The following is a 23,199-nucleotide window of genomic DNA, read 5'->3' on the forward strand; positions in this document are numbered from 1 at the left end:
GAGTTAGATAAAACCCCTTTGCAGGCCAAACTCACTTGTACTGTATAAACTTTAAAAAGCTAAAGTAATGCTTCATTTAAAAAAATTATAAAAAAATTTTTAGGTCGGGGGAGGAGTAGGGGGGGAAGAAGGGATCAACCAAAGAATTTGTATGCATATAAGCATAACCAATGGACACAGACGGGAGTGGGGTGTGGGGGCAGGCTGGGAGAGGACAATAGGGAAAAAGGGGACATATATAATAATTTCAATAATAAAGAATATAAATAAATAAATTTTTAGAATTTGTATAGCACACCTTAAAAATATGAGCTTTGGCCCAACTAATAGTTGCCAAGTCTATTGAACAAATTACAATTTAATTTCAATTAATATGTGAGAATTATGGGAGTGTTTATCTATGAGGATATCTTTTAAAGGCAACATATGAGATTCTTTCTTCATATAATATATTACTGTCTGTATTTATCTGAAAAGAAATACCAATTTAAATAAATCATGCATAATGATATTTAAAACCAACATGACTGACTTTTAAATCCCTTATATATTTTAGAAAATCATGTATTCTACAGACTATTAGTTTTCTTTTAAAAAATACATGTTTTTATTGATTTCAGAGAGGAAGGGGGAGGGAGAGAAAGATAGAAACATCAATGAAGAGAGAGAATCATTGATTGGCTGCCTCCTGCAAACCCCACACTGGGGATTGAGCCCGCAACCCAGGCATGTGCCCCAACCAGGAATCGAACGGTGACCTCCTGGTTCATAGATAGATGCTCAGCCACTGAGCCACACCAGCCAGGCCAGACTATTAGTTTTTAAAACTGAGATATATGTAACCCTAGCTATACACTAAGACATTTCAGGCGATATGCGAGCACAGATAACTTTAAGGGAATCAGTTTCTAGTCTGCCTGCCACCTTGTTTGTGTTTTTGCATTCTATTTTCCAGTTTCTCTTACCCATTACCTATAACCATATTGAATTTCCCATTATGCATTGATCCAAGGTGTAAAAACTTCCAGGGCACCAGTCAGGAAAAAATGTATTTATCCTGATATATAAGTCTGAATGGAGTTCCTGGACCCAATTCCGAAGTAAGGGATAGTTCACCCCCACCAACAAACAATTCTCAGACACCAGCAAGAATTCAAATCAGTTCTGACACTATTGGAAATAGGACCAGATTCCACAGATTAAGGCTTCAATCATGCAATATTGGTCTCTCCAGCTACACACACACACACACACACACACACACAAACACACTCTTCAGATGCCAGCAGTAAGCCTTGGCTCTTGTTTTATCTGACCAACTGGCTATATTGGGGTTCCAATGACTCCCTCCTTAGGTTCAATTTGCTAAATTGGCTCAGAGAAACATTTTGCTTACTAGATTACTGGTTTATTATGAAAGTATATCTAAGGAAAATGATATTAAGGGGTATGTGGCATCAGCCAGATGAACAGACAACATGGGATGAGGTTCCCAACAAAAAAGCTTGTCCCCATGGAGCTTGGGGCCTCAGCATAGTGGCACATGGAAACATTCTGGTTCCCCAACATGTAAGTTCTCCAAAAAGACCAATGAACTCCCTTCCTGGGTTTATATGGAGGCTTCATTAGGTAGTCTAGATTGACAATGTTAGTGGCCACTGGAAATTGAACTCAATCTCTAGCCCCTCTTCCCTCCCCTAAATCAGGCCTGGGAGTGGGGCTGAAAATTCCAGATCTCTAATCACAGGGTTGGTTGGTTCTCCTGGCAACCAGCCCTAGTCTAAAAGTCATCATTAATATAACAAAAGGCACCTTTTTGCACTTTTTTTCACTCTCTAAACTTCGAAAATTCCTAGGGTTTGGGGAGCCTGGAACTGTGATGTAGATGAGATATCTTATAAATCACAATGTCACAAGTTCATTGAGTGCAAAGCAAAGATTCCAAGAGAACTTTTTTGATTGTTAAAACTCTTGGTAGTTGAAATGGCATGTCATGTCTACCTATGTCTTGTCATATATATCTAAGAATTAAGAAGTGAGATGGATGTAACAGGGTGAATATTAACTTTTTAAAAAACCAACTGAGCTACACTGGGTGGGCAAGAGTGTACTTTTTAAAGTTAATTTTTGGAGGCAGACAGCAACAGTGGTTTAACTTTTATTTTACTTCACCATTCATTGGACAGTGGGAGAAAGAAGATGGAGACTTTTATAAAGTTAAAGTTCCCATACCTGGGTGTTCGGTTCTTCTAGATGCTTCCCCCATACTTAAGACTGTGACATTAACATGTGTATTTGAATTTAAGAATGAAGTCAGAGTTTTTGCAGAAAAAGAGTCTGATCTGACTGTTCTTTTTTTGACAGTGAAGATTGTCTCTGTCAATTAAGTGATATGACAGACATTTTTAATAAATTAAATGAGCTAAATCTGAAATTTTTTAAATTGTTTGGTGAAATGTATTTAAAGCATATTTACAATATATATATAACACACACACCCTCCCCCCCCGAAATATCCTTTGTAACTACTTAAATTTAAAGCATTTCAAATGGTGACATAAAAATGTGAGAAAAAGTTCATCACTTTTCAAAATTCCTGTAGAGTATGTGGAGCCCCATTTTTTTTTAAGAAAAGCTGAGAGGACTATAGTGAAAGTTATTTTAGCCATGTAAGAGATGAAGAAATTTAAGTATTTAATAACTTTAAGAAGTAAAAAGGAGAAAAAAACTTAATCGACAGCTCTTCAATTTTAATAAAGAACATGTTTTTCATTATAGTTTTATTAAGTCTGTTTCTTGTAATTTCAAAAGCTATTTCTGTTCGGCACTGCTGTTATATATCCTTGATATCAGCGGTATAATATTGTATCTTTTTGCTTTGCAGTCCATTGCTGATGGTTTTAGAGAGGCAGTTCGTTATGTCCTTCCACGTCTTATGCTAGTGCCTGTGTATCACTGTTGGCACTATTTTGAATTATTAAAGGTAAGATGAAAGCTTTCTGAACCAAAAGTACTGGCATTTATGAGGCTTAAAAACTAGTGTTTTTTTTTATCTGATCAGATTATTTAAAAATACTTTTTATTCATAAAAATTAATTATCTTAAATGTTTATTTCTTATTACAGAACATGAAGAAAAGCTTGTATTTCTTACTTATCTTCATGTCATTTCCATGTGGATAGAGATAGGAAAATCTATTTTCATCTGTCATTTCATAATATAGACTCTCAAAGTACTAATGTTATAAAAAAAGTTTACTTTTTTTTTTAAGTTAATGTTTTTATTGATTTTTTTTTAGAGAGAGAAAAAGGGCAAGGGAGAGAAAGATAGAAACATCATTGATGAGAGAAACATTATTGATTGGTTGCCTCCTGTACACCCTCTTCTGGGAACCAAGCCTAAAACCCGGGCATGTGCCCTGACTGGAAATCGAACCAGTGACATCTTGGTTCATGGGTCAACACTCAACCAACTGAGCTACACTGGCTGGGCAAGAGTTTACTTTTTAAAATTAATTTTTGGAGGCAGACAGCAACAATGGTTTAACTTATATTTAATATTTTTTAAAATATATTTTTATTGAATTCAGAGAGGAAGGGAGGAGAGAGAGATAGAAACATTAATGATGAGAGAAACATTATTGATTGGATGCCTCCTGCACACCCCCCTACTGGGGATTGAGCCTGCTTCCTGGGCATATTCCCTGGTTGGGAATCGAACTGTGACCTCCTGGTTTATAGGTCCACGCTCAACTGCTGAGCCACACCGGATGGATTTAACTTTTGTTTTAAATAAATAATAACTTTTATACATAACACTGTTCTAAATTTTCATCTTGCTTTCACTTATTAGGAAAAATACTTCTGAAGTTGACATATTTTTTCATGCAGTGTAGCATTCTTCCTTTCTTAGCTAGAACCCAAGCAACATTTAAAAAAGAATTATGGTAAAACTTGAACTCTTTTCAAAGATTAGTAAACATAAAAATATATTGTATTCTTAAAGGTTCTAATAAGCAATATAAACTTTATTATGGTACATTGCATACTTCTCAGGAAAGTATGTAATAAAACATAAACATAAGTGTGTTACATAATAAATAAATATAATGTGTAAACACCCCAAAGCTAAACCTCTACCCTAACTTTAATGGCAGTTACTTCCTTGCTTTTGATTCCAGTTTAAACACCTATGTATATATCACTAATACTATATATACATACAGCCTATTTCTGAATTTTATGTAAATTAGATCAAATTGTTATTAGATCAATATATTATTTTCTATGTTATATATCTCCTCTCGAAGTTATATTTATTGATGTTCTTATATGTTGTTATAGTTTAGTTTTCTTCCAGTTTGAATAAACCATGATTTGTTTATTCTTTTCTGGTTGTTTTGCTATTACTGATAACACTTGCTATGGACATTCTCTTATGTATCTCTTGGTACACGTGTGCATGCATTTTATTTCTCTAGAGTATATACTTAGGAATGGAATTGCTTGGTTTTAGGGTGTGCATGTTTTCAGATTTAATAGATAATGCCAAGCAGCTTTCCAAAGTGGGTTGTACAGTTTACACTCCTTCCAGAATGCATGAGATATCTTTCTTTATGCATATATTCATACTTTAAAATTTCTTTCATCTGCTGTATTTATAATAGTCTCTGATGGTTTTAATCTGTATTTCTTTGATTATTAGTGAATGTGTGTATAGTATGTTTATTGGTCTCTTGGATAACCTTTTGTGGAGTTAAGTCTTTCACCATTTTGAGTATCTTATGTGGTTTGTCTTTGTATTCCACGTTTCTATTTGTTCTTGTTGCTATGCATTAATTAACCTGAATGTATTCTATATTTATTCTAAGGGTTATAGTTTCACTGATGAGTGATGGGTGATTTCCCTCTATTATTCATTCTTTGAGCCTTAAAGCACTACTGCCTAGTTATAAAAGAGTGTCTGCTGCCTTTGGACAGGCATCAGAATTTGAGTGCTCTTTTTTTCCACTCTAGGTTCCATTTGCACTTTTTCTTGATATTTAAGACACCAAAAGGACATATGGAGAGATGGAGATGTTTTTTAGACTCTCCATTTTCATTTCTCTACCTACTAGCTACTGATCTTTATTAACTACAGTTAACATCTAAGGACTTTTGCCTACTTTGAGATTATTTCCCTTTTCAATTGTAATTTCAACATATCTTGCTCAGTAAAATTTTCTTCCCGACATTTTTTATTGCTCTTTTGTAAGTAAGGAATCTTTCTGCTTCAGCATTTTGTACCTCTTCCTTAGGATACCAGGTTGTTGGCTTAAAAGACCCTGTTCAGACTTTATCTAACTCATTAGTAATAATATTAAAATAAAAACCAGAATAACTCTATATTTTATAAGCCTCTAGGCAAGGTATTCATTTGATGATTTCTAATGAATGCCTACCTCAAGAATTCTTTTTTATGGAATCTTATAACCCATAATGTATGATGCTGGAGCTCACTAGCTTTTGTGCACAAATAGATGATCCACTTGATTGTGTATATCTCCATGGAGACTAATGGATCCATAAAGAACTCATAAAAGAAAGATTACAGGCTTCATATGAATAATACATTGGCAGCTCCAGATGTGTATTTGGAGTCCTAAAACATTTTAGGTAATGCTCATGTCTAATTGGAAATCCTATCATTAGTGTTATAATTGCCTTCTAATATTGGCCAACATTTAAAAATGCTGGGTTGACTCCATAATTGAAGTAATTGAAGGTGGGTTTTTTTGTTTTTTTTTCTCATCTGGATGTTTAGTTTTTAAAGTCTCTGAGATCTGCACCTAAGGTCAGGATATTAACTATGATGGCCTTACTCATCCTGAAGCTATAAATACATTTACCGCCAATTAATCACTGGACTCCAAGTGTTCTTAGCTATTGTGATTGGGACTAATAATTGGTTAGTTAGTTAAAATAAAGCAAAGAATCATAAAATGAAATCTTATATATACTTATGTATTTACTAGAGGCCTGGTACATGAATTCATGCACGGGTGGGGTCCGGCCAGCCCACCCAATCTGGGCTGATCGGGCAGGGCCTGCTGGAGGGAGGAGCCGCAGGAGGTTGGCCGGCCAGCTCCGCCCCCTGGTTGAACTCCCGGTCGAACTTCCAATTGAACTCTTGGTTGAGGGGACAATTTGCATATTACGCTTTTATTATATAGGAAGGATATGCTTAATCTGTTGACTTAGGTTAAAATATTTTCTTTGAATATGAATTTTTCTGAGTCACAAAAATTATCTTTTATGATTGCTATTTCCCTTTTCTTTTAGATGAAACATGAATTTGAAGGTGCTTGTAAAGCAATCTTAGTGCAGAAATCTGTTTTTATAATTCTTTCAAATCTTTTACATTTGTTGTCCCTATACCTTTGAAAGGGACTTGCCTTTAAAATTATTTGACTGAGTTTTCACATAAATATCATATATACATATATATATATATATATATATATATATATATATTTCTTTGACTTATAAAATGTGTAATCAAATTACATAATTATAACATAAGCACAACTGGCATCAACATATTTGGGAACATTTACTAATTCTTAGTAAGCATATACTTAATTAGTAGGATCCAGAGGGCCTAGATATTCTAGAAAGTGGCCCACTTATTTCTGGCATTTATTGTCCTGTGGGAATCACCCTGTATGTTATACAGTGGGAATGATCCATAGTAAGAACTACATTTAACATTATGACTGTATACACACACATACACACACACAAAGTTTTATGCAGTGTACTCTGACATATTCTCTTCCATTTAAAAAAAAATTATTGTGATGCATTAATGGATTATAACATGCAGTTTGAAAAACACTGAAATAAGGACTAATTCTAGACCAGTGATGGCAAACCTTTTGAGCTCGGCGTGTCAGCATTTTGAAAAACCCTAACTTAACTCTGGTGCTGTGTCATATATAGAAATTTTTTGATATTTGCAACCATAGTAAAACAAATACTTATATTTTTGATATTTATTTTATATATTTAAATGCCACTTAACAAAGAAAAATTGCCGAAACCGGTTTGGCTCAGTGGATAGAGCGTCGGCCTGTGGACTGAAAGGTCCCAGGTTCGATTCCGGTCAAGGTCATGTACCTGGGTTGCGGGCACTTCCCCAGTGGGGGATGTGCAGGAGGCAGCTGATCGATGTTTCTCTCTCATCGATGTTTCTGGCTCTCTGTCTCTCTCTCCCTTCCTCTCTGTAAAAAATCAATAAAAAAAAAATTAAAAAAAGGAAACAAAGAAAAATCAACCAAAAAAGTGAGTTCGCGTGTCACCTCTGACACGCGTGTCATAGGTTTGCCATCACTGTTCTAGACACAGGCTAAGTGAATTATCACATGAACAGATGAAAAGTTACTTTATTTTTATATTTGTTCTGACTATGATACTTTTGGTTTTATATAGCATTTTATTTATTTTTAATTGTGATAAAACTACATAACATGAAACTTACTATTTTACCTCTTTTAAGTGTTCAGTTCAGTGGTGTTTATTTTTTTGTTATGCAACCAGTGTCATTTTATACTTGAGTTGCTTCTACTGCTTGGCTGTTGTAAATAACGCTGCTATGAATATGGATATAAACATATTTCCTCAAGACTTTGCTTTTAATTCTTTTGGATATATACCCCGAAGTGAAATTGCTAAATCATTTGGTAATTATAGTTTTTAATTTTTTGAGGAAACATTGTACCATATTCCATAGCAGCTATACCATTTTACATCTCCACCAACAATGTACAGGGTGCGAATTTCTCTACATCCCTGCCAACACTTGTTATTTTCTGTGTTTTTATTTTCTGATAGTAGCCATCCTAATGTGTATGGAGTGGTATTTTATTGTAGTTTTGATTTGCATTTCTCTAAATATTAGTGATAGTGAGCATATTTTTATGTGCTTATTGGTTATTTGTATATCTTCTTTGGAGAAATGTTTATTTCAAGTCCTTTGCTCACTTTTTAATGGGTTGTTTATATTTTTATTTTCTTTTAGGAGTTCTTTACATATTTTAGATATTAATACCTTATCAGATATATCATTTCTAAATATTTTCTCCTGTTCTGTAGTTTGCCTTTTTGTGATATTGTTTGGGCTCAAGTTCTCATCCAAAAGAAATTTCATTTCATGTTATGCTCATTTTGGATGACAACCATAAAAAAAAGGCTGGACCATTGTGACTTAAGGCTTTCACATTTCTTTGGGAATAGTAAATACAATCCGGAGCAGTTTTAATTTGAAATATCTGCTTCAGACACATAGCAAGGAAGATTTATGTGTTGACATAGCATTTAAATATTATTCAAGCTTTACTTCCCAGAATCAGAATTTATGATAAGAAAATAGAAAAACAACTATAATGAAAACTGATAGGACATCATTTATAGATTGCCTGAAATTATTTTAGAGTACATTATTGGATTATTCTTATTAAATCAATAAGTGTATTTATAGATAATATATTCTTTTTGTTCTTTTCATTTGAACATCTTTGGGGTTAATCATGAACTACTTTCATTTTCTATTTTTTCTCAGATAAATTTTAGATTTTTTTCTTAACATATACATTTTTATGTAAGAGGAAAAAGAAAAAAACTATTTCTTGATTTATAAGTAACTTTATAATATACTTCTTATATTCTGAGGAAACATTTATGTTTATCCTTCTGTTATTAAGAATACATCTAATCTCTCATTTCAGAATTGATTTATTCCGAAGACAAATAACATTCTTTTGCTCTCTAACTCTCTGGTCATTCTTTGGAAATTTAGTAATGGAAAGAATAAAAATTCTCCTCTCAAGAGAACTTAATCTATCCTACTTTAGTTTAAAGCTTAACAGGAAAACCTAATACTAATAACATCAATGAGGTTCATTGGGAAAGATAAGCCAGTATTTCAAATATGACATAATTGAATTTTTAGGTAGTACTCTTTTACCTTTTACTTTGAAAAACATAGAGAAAAGTTACAAAAATAGTATAGTGTGAGCTCCTTTCACCTAGATTTACTTGTTAACAGGTAATATTTGCTTTGTCACTGTCTTTGTGTTCCTGTGTATGTATATTTGAGTAAGTGTATTCATAAAATCAAGAGCTTGAGATAATGTTATTAAAGGAAATGTTCTGGCTCTTGAAAAAGATTATGAAGATTATTTTACTACATAATATTTACTTTTTCAGTACTGACACATCACTCAGAGACATCTGAAGAAAGATAATGCATTTTTTAAAACACAAAGAAAAGTAATATACAAATGAGTTGAATTTCCCACCAAATTACTTAAATTCTATTTTTATGAAAACCTATAGAGAAGTTTATTGTTACAAAACAAAGAATTGATCACATATATATCCACAATGAATTACAGGAAAATTATAACTTATTAGAATTTACCTCGCTTTAGGCACACAGATATCTATAGTAGATATAACATTTTTTGAGAATTCAAGAGAACCATGCTAAGTATTTAAGTGAAGTCTTATAGAGTTAAGAAAAAACTTACATGAAATGCAAAATCTTGGACAAGATATACTTATAGATAACTAAGGAGAATAATGATTGTCAAGTTAAACAAGAAATATATTCTTCAGCCAAGTTCATAAGATATTACAAATTAATAAAAGTTCACTTCCACTGTATTACTTAATTTAAGCACATATTGCAAGGGCATTAATCTCTTTGACCTCTTTTCCAAAGCACACTTAATTTCATTTTATTTCTTAAACTATTAATTATCCAATTTGTTTTTAACATGGAAGGAATCCCTTTCAACTCCTGGTCACCAGGCTTCGGCATAGACCAGTACTTTGCATAATTGTATCTGGTGTCATTGTAGAGAAGCAGTGTAGTAATGGCAGAAATGGGCCCTGAATTTTGTTCCCAGGTTTGAATACAGACTCTCCTACTTGTCTTGAGTGAATTACTTAACTGCTCTATGCCTCAGTTTCATCATTTGTAACGTGTATAATAATAATAATACCTACCTTACAGAGTTGTGACAAAGATTAAATAAGCTAATGCATAAAAGAACATGCATAGAATAAGAGCTCAGTAAATGTTCGTGGTTGACATTTGTTTAAACATTTAAAATTATAAGTATTTATACAATAGTCATTCATTCTAATTACCTTATTGGGTACCTACCATTTGCAGATACTACAAAAAATGAGCAAAACATATCCCTATGTTTAAGAATGCCATGGTTTAGTGAAGAAGATGACTATCAAACAAAGAATCCTATATAATAACACCCTAATATGCAAATAGATCGAATGACGGAATGACCAGTTGCTATGACATGCACTGACCACCAGGGGGCAGATGCTCAATGCGGGAGCTGCCCCCTGGTGGTCAGTGTGCTCCCACAGGGGTTGCACCGCTCAGCCAGAAGCGGCAGGCGAGCACAGCAGCGGTGGCAGGAGCCTCTCCCACCTCCGCTGCAGGTGGGCGGTAAGGACTGAGGGGTCTCAGACTGCAAGAAGGTGCAGGCCGGGCTGAAGGAGCCCCCCTCCCCCCCCCCAGTGCATGGATGTTGTGCACCAGGCCTCTAGTTACAATATAAGTACCTAATGTAAGTAGTACTATGGGACCACTGAAGCAGGAGTAACTAACTCTATCTAGGGAAGTTAGAAAAAAAAATTAATATGGGTGTTGGATATATAGGGCTTTTATAGGTGTGTGTGTGTGTGTGTGTGTGTGTGTGTTTTATTCGGGGAGGCCATGAAAGACAAATGCCGAGGAACTGTTGCAGATTAAAAAAGACAGTAGCAACATGACAGCTAAGTGCAGCACTAACTAGGTCCTATATTGGGGGGAAATTACCCTAACGTACAGGATTAGGACATTGACAAAACTGGACATGTGGTGGGTATTAGATAATAGACCTTTACCAGTGTTAAATTTCCAGAAGTTGGTCATTATATTGTGACAGAATATTTTTGTTCTAAGACATACCACTGAAATACTAAAGGAATAAAAAGGAATGATACTATTTGAGAGTAATTGTTGATACATTTGAGTTTTCCGCATATTCCAAAAACAATCTCAGAACCATTCAGCTATGGTTCCTTTTCCTCAGCAAGGAACTGAAAGGATATTATCACAAACTAGAGGCCCATGCACCGGTGGAGTCTCTTGGCCTGGCCTGCACCCTCTCGCAATCTGGGACCCCTCGGGGAATGTCATACTGCCAGTTTTGGCCTGATCCCCACAGGCCAGGCCAAGGGACCCCACCGGTGCACAAATCCGTGCACCGGGCCTCTAGTATGCATGTAAGATCTTTGGTTAATTTCTTCCTGCCCTCCTCCTTCCCCTCTGAGATTCATCAGTCTGTTCCATGTTTCCATGCCTGTGTGTTGAGCGTCTGCCCCCTGGTGGTCAGTGTGCATCATAGCTACCAGTCAAACAGTCGCTTAGGTTTTTTATATATAAAGACTAGAGGCCCATTGCATGAAATTTGTGCACTGTGTGTGTGTGGGGGGTGGTGGGGGGGTGTCCCTCAGCCAGGCCTGTGCCCTCTTGCAGTCCAGCACCCCTTGAGGTATGTACTCCTGCTGGCTTAGGCCCGATTCCTAAGCTGGCAGGCGGACATCCCTCTCGCAGTCTGGGACCCCTCACTCCTTACCACCCGCCTGCTTGCTGCTCCTTACTGCTCGACTCACTGCTCCTTAGCGCTGCCACCAGCTGGCTAAGAGGCGCTCCCCCTGTGGAAACGTACTGACCACCAGGGGGCAGCTCCTGCATTGAATGTCTGCCTTCTGGTGGTCAGTGCGCATCATAGTGACCAGTCTTTCTGGTTGTTCCGACGTAATGGTCACTTAGGCTTTTATTATATAAGATAGAGGCCTGATGCACGAAATTCATGCAAGGGGCTCGGCCCTCAAAGCCCAGCTGCCTCGGCCGGCCCTTGCACCCCCAGCTTCATCTGGAAGGTCATCCAGACGGTCGTTCTGCTGTTTGGTCTAATTAGCATATTAGCTCTTTATTATATAGGACTAGTAGCCCGGTACACGAAATTCGTGCACATTAAAAGGGAATTAATTGCCCTAACCAGTTTGGCTCAGTGGATAGAGCCTTGGCATGCAGACTCAAGGGTCCCAGGTTCAATTCCGGTCAAGGGCATGTACCTTGGTTGCAGGCACATCCCCAGTGGGGAGTGTGCAGGAGGCAGCTGATCAGTGTTTCTCTCTCATCGATGTTTCTAACTCTCTATACTCCCTTCCTCTCTGTAAAAAAATCAATAAAATATATTTTTTTTAAAAGGGAATTAATTAGCGGAGATATTTTAATATTACTATTTGCCCTTTCTCTATAATTGAAGTGTGAGAGATGAAAGGAAATTAGTAAAATGTATATGAAAATAATATATAAATTTATTAATAAATAAACAGTAACAAAAGGATATAACAACAACAGAGGCATGATATAAAAACGACAGAAACATGATATGAAAACAACAAAAACATAATATAAAAACAATAGTGATGCAAACAATGACTGATAAAGTGATTAAACTTATTCTAATATCACCCTGTACACCACATTAAGAGTGAAAACACTTTCAGAGTGCTTGACTAATTTCCCTTGTGATGAAGTACTTAGAACTTTAACTGTAACATCACATACTCTTCAAACTTGAGAGAAAGCAACATACAACTGACCATGTGCAAAAACGGGTTCAGGTAAGAATGTGCCTACTTTGTCTAGAGTTTGTCCTTGTGATTTATTAATAGTCATCACAAATGCTGGCATCACGGGAAACCGTCGTCAAATGAATTTAAATGGGAGGCCAGTGTCAGATGGGGACAAATTAATTTTGGAATCAGAACAACCTCTCCCTCTGCAGATCCTGTTAATACTTCAGCTTCGATAATGTTACGTCGTAATCTTTTGATAATAAATCTGGTACCATTATAGAGCCCACATTTACTATTGAGATTTCTCAATAGCATGATGATTGCACCCACTTTCAATTTTAATTTATGACAAGGCATTCCCGAAGGAGTAATACTATTAAGAAATTCAATGGGAAAATTTTCCTTTTCAGCATCATCTGTGGAATCAATGAAATCATCACTCAAATATGTGTGAAAATCTCCAAGTATATCCAAATGTTCTTCATTTAATTTTTGAACATGGTCATTTTTTGGACAAAGGATTGCACGTTTAGATATATTTTTAATATTATCTATAGCAGTGGTTCTCAACCTTGGCTGCACATTAGAATCACCTGGGAATTTTTTTTAAATCCTGATTCCTGGGCCTCATCCTCTGGAAATTGTTTCTTTGTTATGGGGTGGGGCCACAACATTAGTAACAAAGAAACAGAATGAAAACTTTATTGTGGGGAGCCGCTACAGTGTTTTGGACATGTTCAAGCCTTGGACTGATGAGAGGGCACAGTCCTCTCATTGCCACGTGCAAGTCCCAGCGTGGAGGGCAGGGCCCTCCCAGCACAATTATAGCCAACAGCTGTAGTTGTAAGCTTGAACCTATGGTCTGAACACGTGGCCCTCACGGGCCTGAGTGATGTAGGCTTGATAGAGTTCAGGTGCATGGGTAGGATTGAAACCCAGGAGAATTTTGTAAACATCTTGGTCATGCCCTTTGCCTCGTAGCATCTGCTATAAAATAAAGGCATTGCTGTGGGCGTGGGCGCTGTCTCACCGAGACCCGGCTTTCATTCTCTTGTCTTTTTTTTTTTTTTTAATATTTTTTATTGATTTTCCACAGAGAGGAAGGGAGAGAGATAGAGAGTTAGAAACATCGATGAGAGAGAAACATCGATCAGCTGCCTCCTGCACATCTCCCACTGGGGATGTGCCCGCAACCCACGCACATGCCCTTGACCTGAACCGAACCAGGGACCCTTCAGTCCGCAGGCCAACGCTCTATCCACTGAGCCAAACCGGTTTTGGCCTCTTGTCTTTCTTTTCTGAGCCTTTCAGCTGCCCCACTCAGGTTCACCCCGTGCTGGCACAGCACACTTTAGAAAGATATGCCTCCATGCTCCCAGGGTGGGTTCCTGCCTCAAACCCTGCCTTTACAGGAAACAGCTCCGGGAAACAGCTTGGGGGAGGGCGCAGCTGTTTCCAAGACATCTCCTGCAGGACTGACTTCCTTCCACTTCGTCATGGCGGTTCTGGTCATGATGAACACCACCCAGGGTTTTTATATAAGTAGATAGATATGAAATAATTTGTGTTTCTTATTTTCTCTATTCATAATTATTAACAAATAAAATTCACTTTTAAGCTTCATGTTTCGAGCTATTTTTATAAATCTAGAAAATGTCCAAATGGTTATCACAGTTTATTTTTTTTCCTGATTGCTTTGGTAATAGGACTTTATATATTTGTATTATATACACATATGTAGAAAGAGGACTGATTTGAGGGATCAGAAGTATACATAATTATATAAAATCATAGCGGTTTTTATTAAGTGCATTTAAACTTCATTTAGACTTATAATATTGCTGCTTCCTCTAATTATGAGAAAGGAAAATTATTGAACAATGTAGGTTTAATTTTTCTTTTTGGGTCTTCCTAGCAATTGAAAGCTTGTAGTGAAGAACAAGAAGATAGAGAATGTTTGAACCAAGCCATTACTGCTCTCATGAATCTCCAAGGTAGTATGGACCGAATTTACAAGCAGTATTCACCTCGACGCCGACCTGGGTAATTCCAAACTGTTGAAAATATGAATGCTTCTGCATACTTCACTTACATCTGTTGCCTGTTTTTCTCAAGAAGTGTTATTTATAGTGATAGTTGCATTCTTGAAAATTATACTTTGGTTTTACATTTTTATTTTGGTCTTGTAGTCTTTTTAAATTGGCATTCTAATATTGTTAAGATATGTGTAAAAAATTTAAAGGACATAGTTGATAAATTTTGTATAATTTATATAAGAAATAGGATTATTTAATTTTAATTCATATGGGCAGTAGGAATGAAATATAGAGCCTCTGGTACTTCTCTTTCACAATAATGAAATTGAGACTTGTAGTGGCAAAGTTAGTAGAAGAAAATAAATGCTGTGTGCAAAATCTAGTGTTTGGTTATTTAGCATTTTTGTCACTTGATTTGAGGTAGTTTACACTTAAAGCAATTATGGTTGCTTAGTCATTGAATAAGCTAACTTTGTCTTGGTATTTTTTTTAGGGATCCTGTTTGCCCTTTTTATAATCGTCAATTAAGAAGCAAGCACCTGGCTATTAAAAAAATGAATGAAATTCAGAAAAACATAGATGGATGGGAAGGCAAAGATATTGGACAGTGTTGTAATGAATTCATTATGGAAGGTCCATTGACAAGAATTGGTGCTAAACACGAACGGCATATTTTTCTTTTTGATGGCTTAATGATTAGCTGCAAACCCAATCACAGCCAGTCACGCCTTCCAGGTTACAGTAGTGCAGAATATAGATTAAAAGAAAAATTTGTCATGAGAAAAATACAAATATGTGATAAAGAAGATACTTGTGACTACAAACATGCTTTTGAATTAGTATCCAAAGAGGAAAACAGCATAATATTTGCTGCTAAGTCTGCTGAAGAGAAAAATAATTGGATGGCAGCACTTATTTCTCTTCATTATCGTAGTACTCTAGATCGAATGCTAGATTCAGTATTATTGAAAGAAGAAAATGAGCAACCACTGAGATTACCAAGTCCTGAAGTTTATCGTTTTGTGGTAAAAGACTCTGAGGAAAACATTGTTTTTGAAGACAACTTGCAAAGTAGAAGTGGAATCCCCATTATTAAAGGAGGAACAGTGGTGAAGTTAATTGAAAGGTTAACATATCATATGTATGCAGGTATGTGAAACTCATTACAAGTGATTATCTAGGCCAAAGGAGCTAAAAGCTTTTCAAAAATGTTCAAAAGGCTTGAGGCCTGAAAAAAATGCCTCTAAAATATGAAAAGAATACTGCAGAATCAAAAGGAATAAGTAACTAATTAAATGTCTCTAAAATATAGTATTAACTTCACTGTTAATTAAATATTCATAAAAATTGTATATCCATAAATCTTGAATTTGAAAACAATCCTTGTTTCACAAGAAATACTGTGATTGACAGAAAGAGCCACAGTGGGAAAAGCCAGGATAAAAGGAAAAAGGAAATAAGACCTCCAAAATATGCTGAATAAATTGAACATGCAACCTGTTTTATGCTCTATTTTTTCAGATCCCAATTTTGTTCGTACTTTTCTTACTACATATCGTTCATTTTGTAAACCACAGGAATTGCTAAGCTTACTGATTGAACGGTAAGAAAAATTTTTATTTCACTTATATTTACATTTTGTAAAAACTAAACTGGCCAAAACCGGTTTGGCTCAGTGGATAGAGCGTCGGCCTGCGGACTCAAGGGTCCCAGGTTCGATTCCGGTCAAGGGCATGTACCTTGGTTGCGGGCATATCCCCAGTAGGAGATATGCAGGAAGCAGCTGATCGATGTTTCTCTCTCATCGATGTTTCTAACTCTCTATCTCTCCCCCTTCCTCTCTGTAAAAAAATCAATAAAATATATTAAAAAAAAAAAAAACTAAACTGTTTTTTATCTTGTAAAATTCTGGGTACCTAGTATCTTCTCAAGTAGTTTTTTAATATAATTTATTTGGCATAAAATTAGCAGTATTTCTGTTCACTTTAAACAGTGTGCTTAAACTGAAATGCCTGTTTATAATAGAGGTCTTTTCAAAGCTTAGCAATGTTTATAGTGGTAATCAGAAAGACCCATTTTAGAGGATAAAACTATGTATCTTAATTAAATTGTTTTCTGTACAATAAAACAATGTTTCCTTAAAAGAGACCTTTTTACTTTCAAAACAAACTTTTTAATATGAAATATTTCAAAATGTGTACAAGGGTAAATAGGAAAATAAAATAACCTCATGTATCAGTCATCCAACTGCAATAATTATCAACTCATGTGTCCCCTATTTTCCTACCGTTTCAACATCCTGATTCCAGGATTACAGTCAGCCTCTGTTTCCATGGGTTCATTATCCTTATCTGCCTCCATATCTGAGAATATGGAGGGCTAAGGGACTTTAGCAACAGTGGATTTTGTGTCTGCTGGGGTCTTGGAACCAATCCTCTGGGATCCTAAGGGACAACTGTCTTTTGCAGTAAATTCTAGACAGTGTATTTCACCTGTAAATATTTCCAGTTGTATTTCTAAAAGATAAGTACTCTTATTAAAAACATAATCAAAATATCATTATTAGACCTAAAAATTAACATTTTCTTATTGCAATTAATTTTTAAAAGTAAGTTTTAGATTGACTTATCTTTTACTGAGTACAATTAGTGGCATTTTAAATACTTTAAAGGTTAAATGTAGCATCTGGACTCTAAAATAATTTCTGTTTCACATTTAAAAACTTAATGCCAGAATATTATCTTGACCTTTATCATTGTTTTTCTATGAAACAAAGTTTACCAGACTGAGTCACTGTAATGAGCTGTGAAGATGTACTTGGTTGTATTTCCATGTCCAAAATTAAGAAAGCATACATGTTAGACATATTTTAGCTGTATTTCTTGTGGGCAGTTTTTATTTTTTTTAACTTTGCTTTTTACTTTATTCACTTAGGTAGGTTCTTTACAGTTTAAAATTCAGTTTGGACCCTCTCTTAGAATTTATATTAATTTATTTAAGGAAAGGTATATCTACTTGCATTTTAAAAAATAAATATTATGGATATATAAGAGGTTATACTTCTTACAGATTATTTTCTTGAATCTTTTCCATTGATCTTTTCTATGTTGATAAATACTAGTTATTAAACTTTTTTATAGAAGTAAGACTATAAAACCTTAGTACTGTATAGCCAAAGGGCAATTTTTTGTAGTATGTAATGCTTTAAGGAAAATTTATCAGTAATTGTACTTTTCACATAAATAGTAGAAAAGAAGGTTGCTTAGTTAAAATATTTTTACTGCTGTATTTGAAATCCTTTTCATTTATGTATAAACATTGAAAAATTTCTCTCATTTTGCTTTTCTTCTTAGATTTGAAATTCCAGAGCCAGAACCTACTGAGGCAGATAAATTGGCAGCAGAGAAAGGCGAACAACCAATTAGTGTAGACCTTAAAAGGTTTCGCAAGGAATACGTCCAACCAGTGCAACTTAGGTTTGGCGTGTATATTATATTTTTAATGTGCCATTCTATTTTCAGTGTATAGTTAGCACAAAAGTTTTTACCTCTTAATTCAGGTATAGGTATTATTGTTAACCTCATAGCAGTTAAGTTCTTTCTTTGTGAAGTTACTCTTAAATACCCTGAAGAATTTTAATTATTAAAATAGATGTGATTTGTATCAGATATCTGGCATGTGATATTCTTACAAAACAGGATACCTATTAAGTAAAACTTATAAAATTGCATATGAGTTTGCCTACTGTCAACTCCTCCCTCACACACACACACACCTTTTTTTCTTCATGTCTCATTATGAATATCTAATAACTTTGGGCTTAATGTTTTGCTATCTTGATTTTATCGTACATTTATTCACTTATCATTCTTCTATTGGTCCATTAATCATCCATTTGGGAGTTGTAATTCAAAGTACACTTTTCTTTAAATACTTCAACTTGTATATCATTAATGGTATTTGTTTATTCTTTTTTTCTAAACTGTGTATACAATATTCTTTGGTTGACTTTTAACAGATATATACATTTCTATAATCCAAATTCCTTTCAAGATATAAAATGTTATCATCACCCCAGAAAGTCCCCTTATGCCCATTTTAATCAGTTTTTGTTCTGATTGCCCAAAGCAGTATTTATCTTACTACATAGATTAATTTTACCTATTTTAGAATTTTATATAAATGGATTCTTATATTGTACACTCTTTTGTGTCTAACTTCTTTCACTGCACATGTTTTTGAGCATGTTGTTGCTTGTATCAATAGTTTGTTCTATTTTATTGCTGAGGTGGTATTCTATTATATGAATATACCACAGTTTGTTTATTAATTTTCCCACTGAAGGACACCTGGGTTCCTTTCAGTTTTCATTATTATGAAAAAAGCTTCAATGAACTTTTATTTTTCAAGTTTTTTGTGAATATACTTTTTCACATCGTATCTTGGGTTAATAACACAGAGTGGAATGGCAGAGTCGTAGGGTAGGTGTATGTTTAATTTTAAAAGAAACTGCCAAATCTTTCCCAAAATGATTATACTGTACTAGTGGCACAGTGCACAAAATTCGTGTAGGGGGAGGGGGAAGGATGTGTGTGTATGTGTCCCTCAGCCCGGCCTGCACCCTCTCCAATCTGGGACCCCTCAAAGGATGGCCTACTGCCGGTTTACAGGGATTGGGCCTAAACCGGCAGTCGGGCATCTTTCTCGCAATCCGGGACTGCTGGCTCCTAACTGCTCACCTGCCTGCCTGCCTGATTGCCCCTAACCACTCTGCCTGCTGGCCTGCTCGCCCCCAACTGCCCCGCCCTCGCCGCCGGCCTGCTTGCCCCCAAATGCCCCTCCCCCCCCCGGCAGCCTGATCACCCCCAACTGCCCCTCGTGCCAGTATGCTCACCCACAGCTGCTCCCCCCTGCTGGCCTGCTCGCCCCCATCTTCCCTCCCCACTGGCCTGCTCGCCCCCAACTGCCACCCTGCTGGCCTGCTCACTCCAAACTGCCCCCCACAGTCCTGATCACCCCCAACTGATGGCCTGCTTGCCCCCAACTGGCCCCCCTGCTGGTCTGCTCACCCCCGACTGCCTCCCCCACCACCAGCCTGATCACCCCCAATGGCCACCCCCACCAGCCTGATCACCCACCACTACCATCCCATCCAGGCCTGATCACCCACAACTGCCCTCCCCTCTTGGCCTCTAACCACCTCTACCTCAGCCCCACCACCATGGCTTTGTCCAGAAGAATGTCCAGAAGGTCTCCTGGAAGGTCTCCCAGTCTAATTAGCATATTACCCTTTTATTAGTATAGAGGCCTGGTGCACGTGTGGGGGCTGGCTGGTTTGCCCTGAAGGGTGTCCCGGATCAGGATGAGGGTTCCCTTGGGGTGTGGGACAGCCTAGGCAAGGGGCCTGCGGTGGTTTGCAGGCTGGCCACACCCCCATGGGGTGAGGGTCCCCACTGGGGGGGGCATGGCCAGCCTGGGGGAGGGGCTGAGGGCTGTTTTCAAGCTGGCCACACCCCTTTCAGGGTAGGGGTCCCCACTGGGGTGCCTGGCCAGCTTGGGTGAAGGGATGATGGCTGTTTGCAGGCTGGCCACACCCCCCAGCAGGGACTCTTACTCCATGGGGTGTGGCCAGCCTGGGTAAAGGACTGAGGGCCGTTTTCAGGCTGGCCACAGCCCCTTCAGTGTGGGGGTTCCCACTGGGGTGCCTGGCCAGCCTGGGTGCGGGGCTGAGGGCTGTTTGCAGGCTTGCCAGGCCGCCCAGCAGGGATCTTTACTCCATGGGGGTGTGGCCAGCCTGGGTAAGGGACTGAGGGCCGTTTTCAGGCTGGCCATGCCTCACTGCGACCCATGCTCCCAGCCCCTCCTTTTTTTTTTTCAACCCCACCTTGAGTGGAGGGCAGCCACTCCTTTTATTTTTTTCCAGCCCCTCCTTGAGCAGAGGCCAGGGCCAGCTGGAAGCCTGGGTAGCCCCCAGCGACCCAGGCCCTCCAGCCCCTCCTTGAGCAGAGGCCAGCCAGGGCCGACTGGAAGCCTGGGTTGCCCCTGGTGACCCAGGTCCCCAGCCACTCCTTCAGCAGTGGCCAGGGCAGGCGGGAAGCTTGGCTTCCTCCATTGCCAACCCAAGCCCCCTGCTCACTCCAGCTCCATGGCCGCCGCCATCTTTGTTGGCTTAATTTGCATACTCACCCTGATTGGCTGGTGGGCGTAGTGGAGTGATGACCAATTTGCACGTTTCTCTTTTATTAGTGTAGATTACACTCTCACTAGCAATGTATTAGAGTTCCAGTTGCTTCAAATCCTCATTAACATTTAATGATGACTACCTTTCTACCTTATATACACTGAGGGGGTGTAGTGGTATTTCTCTGTGGTTTTAATTTGATGACTAATGATGTTTGAGAACTTTACATTGTCTTTTACTGGCTATTCATACTTATTTTGTGAAGAATCTATTCAAATTTTCTGCCTATTTTTGAGTTGTTTATTTTTTTACTATTGAGTTGTTACAGTTACTGAGTAAGATTAGATTCCAGTCTTTTGTCAAATAAATGTTTTATAAATATCTTCTCTCAATCTGTGACTTGCCTATTACTTTTCTTAATAATATATTTTGATGAGTTTTTCATTTTGATGAAATCTAATTATGAGATATTTTTTCTCTTATATGATCATTTTGAAGTTACATTGGCTACTGTAGAAACTAGGAAGGAGAGGAAATGGAAGTAGTTATTTGAATTAACCCTGTGCAAAGTAGAAGCTAACAGTTTTGTGATATCTTGAAATATTTTCTAAGCCACAGACCTAACCAGGCACACAATGACTAAGGTGGTTTTGTTCAGATAGCATGACAGAGATTAGGAATTTAAAGAATTTTCTTAGCCTGGGAGAAAAACTATTGTCTGTCAGTTAGAAAAGAAGAAAGCTAACCTAGAAACGAACAAGTGTTGGGAAGGATGTGGAGAAAAGGGAACCCTCATGGGGGAATGCAGATTGGTGCAGCCACTGTGAAAAGCAGTGTGGAGTTTCCTCACAAAATTAAAAATGGAACTGTCTTATGACCCAGTGATTCCACTTCTGGGAATATATCCAAAGAAACCCGAAACATTAATTTGAAAGAATATATGCACCCCTGTGTTTGCTGCAGTGCTATTAATAGTAACCAACATTTGGAAGTAGCCCGAGTGTCCATTAGTAGATGAGTGGATAAAAAATTTGTGGTACATTTATACAGTGGAATATACTGCTTTACCGTAAAAAAAGAAGCAAATCTTAGCCTTTGCAACAGCATGGATGAACCTGGAGAGTATTATGCTAAGTGAAATAAGCCAGTCAGAGCAAGACAGATACCATATGATTTCATTTATATGTGCAATCTTTTTTTTTTAAAAAGCTTTATTTTATTTTATTTTTATTAAATCTTTATTGTTCATATTATTACATTTGTTCCTCTTTTTTCCCCCCATAGCTCCCCTCCTCCCAGTTCCCGCCCCACCCTCCACCCTCACTCCCCACCCACTGTCCTCATCCATAGGTGCACGATTTTTGTCCAGTCTCTTCCCGCATCTCCCACACCCCTTTCCCCCCCAAGAATAGTCAGTCCATTCCCTTTCTATGTCCCTGATTTTATTATAATCACCAGTTCATTCTGTTCATCAGATTATTTATTCACTTGATTTTTAGATTCACCTGTTGATAGATGTGTATTTGTTGTTCATAATTTGTATCTTTACCTTCTTCTTCTTCTTCCTCTTCTTAAAGGATACCTTTCAGCATTTCATATAATACTGGTTTGGTGGTGATGAACTCCTTTAGCTTTTCCTTATCTGTGAAGCTCTTTATCTGACCTTCAATTCTGAATGATAGCTTTGCTGGATAAAGTAATCTTGGTTGTAGGTTCTTGGTATTCATCACTTTGAATATTTCTTGCCACTCCCTCCTGGCCTGCAAAGTTTCTGTTGAGAAATCAGCTGACAGTCGTATGGGTATTCCCTTGTAGGTAACTGAGTTTCTTTCTCTTGCTATTTTTAAGATTCTCTCTTTGTCTTTTGCTCTTGGCATTTTAATTATGATGTGTCTTGGTGTGGTCCTCTTTGGATTCCTTTTGTTTGGGGTTCTCCGCGCTTCTTGGACCTGTAAGTCCATTTCTTTCACCAGGTGGGGGAAGTTTTCTGTCATTATTTCTTCAAATAGGTTTTCAATATCTTGTTCTCTCTCATCTTCTGGCACCCCTATAATTCTGATGTTGGTACGCTTGAAGCTGTCCCAGAGGCTCCTTACACTATTCTCGCATTTTTGGATTCTTTTTTCATTCCGCCCCTCCGGTTGGGTGTTTTTTGCTTCCTCGCATTTCAAATCATTGACTTGATTCTTGCGCTCCTCTGGTCTGCTGTCGGGAGTCTGTATAATATTCGTTGTTTCAGTCCGTGTATGCTTAATTTCTAGTTGGTTCCCCAATATAACAT

The 23,199-nt window shown here is 37.2% G+C and overlaps 1 protein-coding gene and 1 long non-coding RNA gene across 7 annotated transcripts in view; both read left to right on the top strand.

Annotated features, from left to right (window-relative positions):
- Positions 1–23,199, top strand: part of SOS2 (SOS Ras/Rho guanine nucleotide exchange factor 2) — a 105,033-nt gene that overhangs the window by 54,057 nt on the left and 27,777 nt on the right. For 5 of the 6 annotated variants that reach the window (XM_059696667.1, XM_059696672.1, XM_059696706.1 and 2 more), the window contains 5 exons: positions 2,885–2,983; positions 14,617–14,744; positions 15,231–15,886; positions 16,259–16,340; positions 18,091–18,213. In XM_059696667.1, coding sequence (XP_059552650.1) covers positions 2,885–2,983; positions 14,617–14,744; positions 15,231–15,886; positions 16,259–16,340; positions 18,091–18,213 — 1,088 coding nt within the window. The remainder of the gene's footprint in view (positions 1–2,884; positions 2,984–14,616; positions 14,745–15,230; positions 15,887–16,258; positions 16,341–18,090; positions 18,214–23,199) is intronic. The other variant, XM_059696681.1, reaches the window with a different exon arrangement.
- On the top strand, positions 18,220–22,112 carry LOC132235082 (uncharacterized). The gene is made up of 2 exons (XR_009452974.1): positions 18,220–20,048; positions 20,183–22,112. It is a non-coding gene; the product is annotated as an uncharacterized LOC132235082 (long non-coding RNA).

This window comes from Myotis daubentonii, chromosome 1 (genome assembly GCF_963259705.1).
Source record: "Myotis daubentonii chromosome 1, mMyoDau2.1, whole genome shotgun sequence".
Taxonomy (NCBI): domain Eukaryota; kingdom Metazoa; phylum Chordata; class Mammalia; order Chiroptera; family Vespertilionidae; genus Myotis; species Myotis daubentonii.